At 50.2% G+C, this 10,907-nt stretch overlaps 1 protein-coding gene across 2 annotated transcripts in view; it reads left to right on the top strand.

Moving 5' to 3' along the window:
• The first annotated feature begins 2,608 nt into the window (after window positions 1-2,608).
• UNC93A (unc-93 homolog A) overlaps window positions 2,609-10,907 on the top strand; it is a 20,383-nt gene continuing 12,084 nt past the window's right edge. The window contains exons 1-5 of one of the 2 annotated variants that reach the window (XM_008688462.2): window positions 2,609-2,710; window positions 6,037-6,218; window positions 7,198-7,427; window positions 8,889-9,014; window positions 10,498-10,709. In XM_008688462.2, coding sequence (XP_008686684.2) covers window positions 2,624-2,710; window positions 6,037-6,218; window positions 7,198-7,427; window positions 8,889-9,014; window positions 10,498-10,709 — 837 coding nt within the window. In that variant the 5' untranslated portion in view covers window positions 2,609-2,623. The remainder of the gene's footprint in view (window positions 2,711-6,036; window positions 6,219-7,197; window positions 7,428-8,888; window positions 9,015-10,497; window positions 10,710-10,907) is intronic. The other variant, XM_008688463.2, reaches the window with a different exon arrangement.

Here is a 10,907-nt window from a genome sequence, read left to right as displayed (position 1 = left end):
ACACTGGGATGCCTGGATGGCTCAGATGGTTAAGCGTCTGCCTTCAGCTCAGGTCATAATCCCAGAGTTCTGGGATCGAGTCCCTCATTGGGCTCTTTACTCAGTGGGGAGCCTGTTTCTCCCTCTCCCTCTGCCTGCAGCTCTCCCTGCTTGTGCTCTCTCTCTCTCTCTGACAAATAAATAAATGGAATCTTTTTAAAAAAATGAAAACGCTAACTCAAAAATATACCTGCACCCCCATGTCCATAGCAGCATTATTTATAATAGCCAAGACATGGAAACAACCTAAGTGCCCATCAGTGAATGAATGGATAGTAAGTTGTAAGTTGTGTATATAGATACAACTACAGGTAACACTGCTGGATGTATGTCTAGGAAATAGAGGGACGTTTTTAAATCCTAAGACTTCATCACAAAAAAATGTGGGTTTTTTTTCTCTTTCCTCTCTTTCCTCTTTATTGTATCTACATGAGAAGGTGGGTGGTAGCTGGACGGTCGTGGTAATCATTTCACAACAGATGTGAATCAAACCATGCTGCATACCTCAAACTTACACAGTGGTATATGTGAACTGTTTCTCATTAAAACTGGGCGGGGGGAGCATTTTGTTCTGCTAGAGAGCCAAGGCAGATTGTAAAATACTGTTCGTTTAAGAAGTCGCTATTATGAGGGATAAAAGGGAAGAACCAGGAGGGAAAGTGGAAGCAGATAGTATGAAAGCAGTTATTTCCATGTGAACTCCTGACGACCAGAAGGACAGCTAGAGGGGCAGGGACGGACGTGGCTTGCAAAGACAGGAGCAGACTGAGGCTTCGCGGCATCAGCACAGAGCTAGGGCGGCAGCTCCCTGGAGTTGCTCCCCGGAGTCCGTGAGCAAATCCCAGCAGGTGGACCGGGTACGTTTCACAGTGGGTGACAGAAGAAAACCTCAGTTGGGTCTTCTAAAATCAGAGTGGAAGTCAACTGTGAATAGTTATAGACGGACCAGTGCTGAAGTAAGCTAGAATGCTGCTGGAAATAAAAAAGAAGCCAGAGTTCATTAATCGGTAAGATTGGTGTGAAAAAGTGAATGTTATACTAAGTATTAGATTTCTTTAAAAACTGTTCCAAGTGGTATTTTCTCTGAAAGTTAAAATGTCATCTTAGCCAACTAATATTTCCTGGTGATGACGACGTTTTAGAGCTGTATCGGGGGGCTTTCACAATTATTAGCTTCCTGAACTTTTGCAACTCTTCTTTTTCAAGAGGAAAGTGGGTTTGGAAAGTGGTGCGATTCCCGTGAGACTCCCCGGCAGAGAAGTGACCGGGTTAGTGTTTGAGCCCACAGGTCTCACTTGTTTCCATGTTGACGTCTTTTATGGGACAATGCTGCTTACATATCTGTAGTAAGTATGACAATCCACGTTTTGTCTGCACATAAAACCATTATTTTCCTAAAAATTTTATTTTCACAAGACTAAATTAAGCTGCAAGGGCTTCATCGTGCTCTTCAAACAGAATGACATGCTTCCATGGATGGTGCTGCCAGTAACCTAACCATGTTAGGCTCACCAACACCGCGAGGTTTTTCTTGCAGATCCAAATTAAATAAAGATCGCTGATTTCACAGAACTTTGGAAACAATCTTCAAACATCAAGTTCACCAACAACTGAATGAAAGAATTGAACAAACAATTGGGTAAACAAGTGGTTTTGCTTATCAGCTGTGAGATACGGTTAAGTTGTTTAAAACCAGACGGGTGCTACCCAGTATGGTAGGCACCGCGACAGGTAGCTATTTAAATTTAAATTAATTAAAATTAAGTGCAGTGATGATTTCAGTTCCTCAATTGCACTATAGCCATGTTTCGAGTGGCTGCCAGGGACAGTGCAGAAAGTTCCCTTGGACAGCATTGCTCTCTTCCAAAAATTCAAAATCTGTGACCTGTACTGAAGTTCAGCTCCCTGTCTAGTAATGTCTGAGAGTTCCAGTGACAATTATCACAGCTCCCTCTGGGACAACATAAAATGATGCATGTAAAGTCCTTTGTCAATTATAAAATGCTATACTCAGGAGGCATTGTGGCTTTCGTTTGTTTGTTTTTTAATTTTTGCAGTGTTACAAAATCACGTAGCCTTTGAGAGACCAATACTTTGGCCCCTGGATCTTACAATCATGTTACGTCTTTTTCAGAAGTTGAGCTATGTATCTTGAAGCTCACATTCATACTTTGTTCTTTAAGACTCAGGTACATCCACATTCTGCAAATTGACAACTTCTTTTAATGCGAAAGGTACCGTCATATATATATATATATGTAAATCATTATTACCGTAAGGACTCTATCTACTAGAAATTAATAGGGGAAACCTGCAAGTACATACAGGCCGATCAAAGTCCTAATCTTTTGCCCCGTTAGAAACTGGCTGTTGTAGCTGACAGAGAAGGGGAATGAATAACAACCCCATGGTGCTTCACGGTGTCAGTGATAACCGAGTCCATTAACTCACCTGTGCCTGTCACGCAGACGAGAGAGAGAGTGTGACTTCTTGGTACAGACTGCTTTTCCTACGCCCCGATTGGTTTCTCTTAGGAACGACGAGTCTGCATGCCCACTGATGGTTGACATCTTTAATCAGCAGGATGGAAAGAAGCCTGAAGAATGTCCTTGTGGTTTCTTTTGGATTCCTGCTTCTCTTTACAGCCTACGGAGGCCTTCAGAGCCTGCAGGTAAGTGAGAGCACTCCTGAGTGAACATCTGTCTCTTGGCCTCCAGGAATCCCCATGGTCACAGAAGACGAGGAACGCAGGGTTTCTCATGAACCAATTCACTCCCCAAGCCTCGCAAACAGTGGTTTTTATGTGCGAACTTGCAACGCAGAGCCTCACCCAGTCCAGCAGGATTGCCCAGCAGAAAGTGTGCGCTTGACCCTTGGACAAGGGGTGTGGGTCTTGGGTTAGTGATGCGATAAGATGTTCTTTGCCTTTGGATAGTTAGAGGGAGAGACACAGGATGAATCATTGTGAATTCTATGGTTTCATGACTGGCTTTGTGGTTGGGGTAGTAGGTAGTAACATGAATTTACCAGGTTTCACTAAACTATATAGATTCTAAGCCTCTTTAAGCAACACAGTGACCTTGTCAAAGTGCTTTCTGTAAGTTTGACCCCCATGGCGCTCTTTCCTCCTCAGGCCTCTCCAAGCAGCTGTGGCAGGGGTCACATTGCCAAGGAGTAGTTTTGCTATATATTTCCCCAGATAGTTACTTTTTTATTTTTTTTTCCAAGTGTAGCTGGCATGGGGCAGCAGCCCAGAGAGAGCAGATGTCCCCCCCCCCACAGTCTGCCTGGGTTCCCAGGAGTAGAAGCACCCACGGTCATTGCTAAGGCCACCTCTTCCTTGGAAGACCAGAGATGTTAGGGAAGCAGACCTCCAACTCTGGCGTGCGGCAGTCCCCTCGCCCAGTTCGTGCCTTCTGTCCTGCCCTAACCCGCCATATTTCCTCACCTGTTGGTCCAGAATACGTAAACGTGGTTTAACTGGGACCATTGTCTCCCTCAGTCAGGACCGGCCTAGCAAAGAATGCAATGACATGCACAGTAGCGACCTTTGGTGCAGCTGCGTCCCCACAAGGTTGGAGGTGGCTCCCTGTCCCTGTCATTCCTTCTGCTTTCATCTGGTTAGCTTCATTCTCAGGCCTCCAGGGGGTGACACATATTGTCCCAGGCATCCCCAGGGTCCCAGCCCTGATCTGAACTCACCGCGGGACCCAGGCACACACCTACACAGCCTCCCCCTGCAGCAGCTGTGCCCCTCTCACAGCCTCCCCCTGCAGCAGCTGTGCCCCTCTCACTCCTGCGGCTAATGGTCATTCGGATCTCCACTTGGATGTCACCCTCTCCCCCTTCCCTGCTCCCTGGAACCGAAGTCTGGATGGGGCACAGCTGTGTGTGCTCCCCTGGTACTATGGCAGGCTCCGCAGTATGCCCGTGAGTCTCTGATGCCAGGAGGACAGTCACTACTCCATGACCATGTCCCCCTGACTAAGACAGTGCTCGACACCCAGGAGGCAATCGACGGATAACTCTGTGCGTGAAAGTCAGCGGTGCGCGCCAGTCTCCAGCTTACCTCCCTTCCCAGGCTCTCCATGGGTTTAGAGATCTGACCTACTGCCCAGGACTGAGCCGGGACTCCTCATGGTCTACTCCGGCAGTCTGTTCAGACTCATCTCCCCAGAAGAGCTTCACGGCTCTGGACAAAGCAGCTCGATGTTCCCTGCTGCCTCTCAGCTGAGGACGAGGCCCATGCAAACTCATCCCCCACATCTCCTGCCTCCCACACCTCCCACCCTTCCTCAGGTTGCCCCCTCATCCTCCAGATCTCATTTGGTCTTCATGCCTTCTAGAAGGTCTTTCTGACTGCACTGGGCTAGCTTCCCTTGCAGGACTCAGGCTCGATTGCAATGGCCTGTTTGCTGGTGTTACTCTGTCAGCTCCCATCCACCGTGCACTCTTAGAGAGCAGTGGCTGTTGTCATTTCCTTTGGTTTCACTAGAGCCGTGCACAGAGCCTCTACTGGTACGTGCTTAAGGATGTATTTGTTGAGTGACTTGAGTGAATGTCCTACTTGCTTCTGAGAGCAGGTCTTGCCTGATTCAGATTCACACGCCCACATCCTCATCCTCACACCGAATTCTGCAGCTCTGCTCTCCCAACACATGCAGACACAGGTGTTTGAACCCCGGTGTTCACGTAGGAAAGAAATTTGCTTTTAAAACTTGATTCCCACTTTGGCTACTGAAATTTGTCTTCCTTTTCAGTGGTTTGCAGTCAGATTCGATTGTAAGTGACCAGCATGCCTTGCTGATTTGCAGCCGCACTGCGTGTGGAAGAGAAATTCCAGCGCACGGAAGTGCTGCATGCTTCTCATGAATACGAGGAGACGAGCTCAGTAATACAGGAGGAACTCATATGTTTGTATTAAGGAAACAAAAGGCTCAGGCTGAACCAACTCCTAGCAACCAGAGTCACAAGCAGAAATTTCCAGATAACCCCCACGTCAGAGCAGAGTGCTCAATCTCCATCTTCCAGCCAGATTTCAGAATTTTCATGGGACTAACTGTTGTTACTTTCAGTCTCAGTTAATCCACAAATTGTGTTATGTGCCTGCTTTGGGCAAGGCGTCAGGAGAGATTTGGAACACGCAGAACATTTCCCAAGTTCAGGGATCATCGTCAGCTGGGGTGACACCACAGGTCACCAGGTCGTGCGTGCTAGAGGTCAGGTGAAATTCTAGCACAGGATTAAAGCAGAGGTGTCTATGGATGACATTATCCAGGGGCTCTTGGAGACCCTTGATCTGCACTTGAGGAATGGGCACCCTTTGGAAAGCGAGCACAAGGAAAGTCAGAGCACGTCGAGGGGTGAGGCAGGAAAGGAAGAGAGAGAGAAGAGAGAATCCTGGAGTGGTGGGTGCCACGCAGAGTCAGAACTCAGCCCACGGGTTTGGGGTCCACAGCAGACAGAATGACAGTGAGGGAGTACCAAGGGGCTGCACCTGCGCTGTGCAGGGTCCCTTGCTGCGGGACATTGTCTTGGGGGGGGGGCAGCTAGGAAGGAATGTGAACAGTCCAGGCATTAAAGTACCAGCTTCCAGATCATCTAACTCTCTCTCTGTGCGTATGAGTCTACAAGGAGACAGTGTCCCCTTCTTTATCTCTAGCGTGGGGAAAATAGCACCCATTTCTCAGCGTTAAAGGGGAGGAATGCACAGCTGTCCTATAGATGAAAGCAGATATCACAGAAGGCGTGAGGCCTTCTGCCCCCCTGTGACCCCAGCACCCTGGGCCTCAGGCTTTCCCCCTCCCTGGTCTCTAGCAGCAGCTGACTCTCCATTGGGACTGTGCTGGTTTCCCCCCACGCCTCACCTGTCAGCTGGGTGGGGGCCACCCGCCAGGAAAAGCCTATTGCTGGTGGTCTCAGGAACCTAGTGCTGACCTACAGCTCTTTCCCCTTGGCCAGTGGCCCCTCTGACCAGGGCGGTTTTGTCCCCCACAGAGCAGCCTGTACAGTGAGGAAGGCCTGGGGGTGACAGCACTCAGCACGCTGTATGGTGGGGTGCTCCTGTCCTCCATGTTCCTCCCGCCGCTCCTGATTAAGAAGTTTGGCTGCAAGTGGACCATCGTCATCTCCATGTGCTGTTACGTGGCCTTCTCCCTGGGCAACTTCTACGCCAGCTGGTATAGCCCGCACAGCCCCACCCTGCTCAGGTTTAGCTGCTCACAAGCACTCAGCTGGCACCTGCCCCATGATGCCTCACTGTATCCCCTTTAACATGAGTGCTGTTTCCTGAAATTCCTCTCTGCGTCTGGAACAGGATAATGTGGAGGCTTTCTTCCCAGTTTTTCCCATCAAGATGTCTCTGTCCCTTTTGCTGGGCCCATCTCCTTCTCCCAGTTCCCAGCCCTGACCTTCCCTCAGGTCTGTTGTGGGCCTTGAGCTTCCCCCTGCACCAGGGCTCCTTTGTGGCCCCAGCGATGAGAGCTAGACCCTGACTAAGATGTCCAGGGTGAATTCCAGGGGATTTAGCAGAATGTGACCAATGGACCCAACACCATACCCTCACCCCATCACAGGAAGTGGACGTGGCAGGGCTGGAGCTGGTGCAGGGGCCCAGGCTGAGCTCTGCTTACTCCCTGATTGAGAGGAGTCCTCTGGGACCAAGATTTAAGAGCACCAGCCTCACACCCTTATTCCCAAGAACACACCTGTCAAGCATCTCTCTGGAGGGATGCCTGTTGTCATCCAGGACATAATGATTATGATGACTTCACATTCTTCTCTTTCTTATTGCCATAGAGTTTTCATGCAGTCTTCAGTGAAGAGGGTAAATCAATCAATCAATGTTTCAAAAACTAAATAAATCATTTTCAACATTTAGCTGTTAGAAATAGTCAAAAACCACCCAACCTTACTCGTAACCCCAGCTCATTGGCAGTTGCTTTCAAACACCAAGAACTTCACTGGCAGTGAATTTCTCTTCTAAACCAGAAAGGGCACTGGGTTTGGTCATTTATCTGAGTCTGACGGATGGTGAATCCATCTAGCCAATCCATAAACATAATAATGCTTACAATAGACCAGACATGGAGTTTCCTTCTCCACAGAGGTAGGGAAGAATGGAGGAGGAAGAGGCGCTGTTTGCATTTTATTTTACAGGTACACCTTGATTCCCACCTCCATACTGCTGGGTCTTGGAGCAGCCCCGCTGTGGTCCGCTCAATGCACGTACCTCACCATCATGGGAAACACACAAGCAGAGAAGGTGGGAAAAGTTGGCAGAGATGTGGTGAACCAGTATTTTGGCATCTTCTTTCTCATATTCCAGTCATCCGGTGTGTGGGGCAACCTGATCTCCTCCCTGGTGTTTGGCCAGACGCCCACTCAAGGTAAAAGGGAACAGGGCTCAGTGATGGCTCCTGAAAGGAGCCTAAAGATGTGGTTCTCAGCTGCCCGCGCCCCAGCCTCTCCTGGTTGCCAGCTCTTCTTCAGGGCAGTCTGTGTAGGTCTGAGGGGCTGTCTCATCCACAAGTGCCTCAGCCATTCTGACCCTGCCCTTCCAGGGGCAGGGAGAGGGCTTGCAGAGCAGTGCCCGTGGGAAATGAAGGGCCACTGCCAGTGGAACTTGGGTTCATAGAATCATCACTATCCTTTTAGACCAACAGGTTCAACTGATTCACTGTCCTGCTGAATTGATCCACTGTCCAGTGTCTTAAATGTTCCACGTAAGACCAGTTGTCCCTTAACTGATTTCAAAATTTGACAGCTGTTGTCTTAAATCACATCTTTACCTGACCTTGTCCAGACATGGATATAAAGTGTGTATCTGTTTAATGTCTGCACCCTTGGATGTCTGAGGATTTAAACCAAGGGCAGAGGAAATAAACTCTCTGATTCTCACAGGCAACCTTTATTGGGGTGGGGTGGGGTGCGGGGGAAAGTCCTGACTCCTGACTCTTACCAGGATTATCCCTATCTCTCTGATCTGGTCTTCCATCCTGCAATCCCCTATAAAGTCCCACCTTTGGGAAACTCCAAAATCCTCCTTCCCCAGTTTCTCATGTGATGTCATCACTTGCTAAGTGCATCTGAAGAAGGGAAACCATCGGGTGGATGGAGACCCGTCCATACTCATTACTGCTGCCAAGATCAGCAATAATGCAACAGAAACTGGGATTAAGGTTTCGTCTCTAGCACACGACTGGTGTGAAATGGAGTGAACAGCTTTACTTTGAAAGACATTCAGGCAAGCAAGCTTAATTCTCCAAGCGATCCCCGGACACAGACTCCAAGGAGTGAGGCATCCCGAGAGCCCTGCAAGGCTTCTCCACCTCCCTCCACCGCACCTCTCATTCTCTGTGCTGCGGATCTCACCAGCCAAGTTCTATGTGATGAGATTCCTGTTACGACAAATGTTCTTTCTTCCAAGACATCTTCTCCTTCTCTCCAGGGACTCTGACATGGTCTGAGAGTCATTGACAGTGCACGTTTTAGTATTTTAGCAGATAGGGAAACTCACCCTCAGAAGAGGTAAGAAATGACCTGCCCAAGGTCAAGGAATGGCTACAGATGAATCTGAAAGAGATCCCAGCGGCTCTGACACCTGTTCTAATGTTAATGTACCTTATTTCTTCTTGATTAGTTTGGAAACGTTGAGCATTTACATTAGGTCCAGAAAGTCATACGACAAGTACGTGGTCAAACAAGCCCGTGTCCCCTGACTTTGACCTATCACGACTCTTGCCTATGGGGTGTCCAGGCTCCTGTTAGCTACACGCTTCATTCCCCGTGCCCCTTGCCCTATCAGTTTCCCGTGTTCTCACGTCACCTTTCTGCTTCCGACGGCACAGAGGCCATCCCAGAGGAGCAGCTCCTGTCTTGTGGGGCCAGTGACTGTCTGATGGCCACGGCGTCCACCAACAGCACCCAGCGTCCCTCGCAGACTCTCATCTACACCCTGCTGGGCATCTACACGGGTATGTGCTCACAGAGGGTGGAGTCCCAGGGACAGCAAACCGAACTCCTTCCTGTGGTGAAAAAGAGTATCTTCCCAAAGTATAAATATTCCTGCAAAATGTGTTCACCTGGGTTGTACCTAGGTATTTTTCACGTGAAATCAAATACAGCAGAACAGGGCTGTCTAACAGTTTCCTATGATGATAACATCATTTTTCTTTTGCAAAGTTCAATATAGTAGCCATGTGTGCTTTTTTTCTATTTTTATTAACTGAATTAAAAATACTGTTCCGAAGTCACAACGTCGAGGATTGTTGGTCTCAAGGAACAGCCCAGGCCATGGAAATGCATTTTCTGTATCCTCACCCCCACGTGAGGTTCCCCTCTGCGTGCCTGCCCCAGCTCTGCCCACAGCTTGGGAGAGGGCTGGCTTTGTAAACTGGTGGTCTCAGGAATGCCCAGCCAGCACATCGTGGCGGGACGAACTTGGTATCACATCAGGCTGGTGAGATGGAGCACAGAGAAAAAATAATTAAAGCCATCTTTAGAGGCTGACGGGTCTGAGCTATCGGACTAGAAATCACGGCTGAAAACCGTTTTGGAGGGTTTTCACTGCCTTTCAGAGAAACGGGAAGCGCATCAGGCTCCTGGATTAATCTGTGGCTGCCAGAGCACTGAGGGTCACTAGTGTCGCCAGAGAGGAGAAACCTGAAACACGTGCACAGGTATCACAAAACCAGCAAGGACTGAGAAGGCTTCTGGGTAAAGAGGAAAAGGAGTAAATGTTAGCCTTGATCCAAACGACACAGGGGTGCATGGTGCAGAAAGAGGGGCAGTCACACCTGCGGGATTAGGAGGGCACAGGTGTCCCCTCCAGGGGGCGTCTTGAATAGAGTGCGTTTGCATAGTCAGCCCATTCACGTGGTTCAAAACACACCCACCGTGAGAGGGAAAGCCCCAGCTGTCCCTCCTCCTCACCGTTGTCGGCCCCAGCCCACCCCCGTGGTCAGTCATTGCTGGACACAGGCGGCACGAGGGACAGTGCGCCTCACAGCCTTCACCGGTCTTTCCCCAGCTGCTCCCCGTGGGGAGTTCCCTCCTTAGCCTATAAAGAGCTGCTTCATTTCTTGTCTTCGAATGTGCGGTATCCCCTCGCATTCAGGATCCCCCAGTTCCCACCCCGGACTTGTGGGTAAACACATGTAGAATAAACATAAAGCTCAGCCAACGATAACCTCCTAGGACTCGTAGTCCTGAAAAGGAAGACTGGCTGTTGCTGGAGGTTACCTGAGAGCGAGGACGAGGGGAACAGCAGCGGTGAGGGGCGCGGAGGACCTGGGCATCTCGCAGGGTGTGTGGTGCGGGCCAGAGGCTCTGCTCAGGCTCCGCAGCCTCGTTTCACTTAAACCAGGATTTGAAACCGATGCCCCAGAGGAGTGAAGGAGTAGCCAGTAGCCCCGGCTCCTGTGAGCACCCCAGCACCTGCCCTCTGCTTCCCTCCAGGGAGCGGCGTCCTGGCGGTCCTGCTCGTAGCCGTGTTTCTCGAACCCATCAAAGACGCTCAGCAGAAAAGTGAAGGGGAGAAGGAATTACCTTTCTGGTCCACCCTGCTGTCGACCTTCAGGCTGCTTCGAGACCGGCGCCTGCGCCTCCTGGTGCTGCTGCCGATGTACAGCGGATTCGAGCAAGCCTTCCTCGCGGGCGACTACACCAGGGTACGAGGGAGCTGGACGGGACGCGCGCCCTAACACCTGCGCGTGCGCCCTAACACCTGCGCGTGCGCGTCTCCGGGCCACCTGCCCGGGGCCAGGTGGGGGCGGGGCTGCCGGGGCCGGGGGGTCATCCTTCCCCGCTGCAGGAGAGCAGAGTTTATGGTTCAGGAGCTCAGCCTCAGGTCACTTCCTCCATCCCCC

Source organism: Ursus maritimus, unplaced genomic scaffold (assembly GCF_017311325.1).
Source record: "Ursus maritimus isolate PB19 unplaced genomic scaffold, ASM1731132v1 scaffold_13, whole genome shotgun sequence".
Taxonomy (NCBI): Eukaryota; Metazoa; Chordata; class Mammalia; order Carnivora; family Ursidae; genus Ursus; species Ursus maritimus.
Note: the sequence above shows the minus strand (reverse complement) of the source record. Positions and strands in the feature narration are given on the sequence as shown.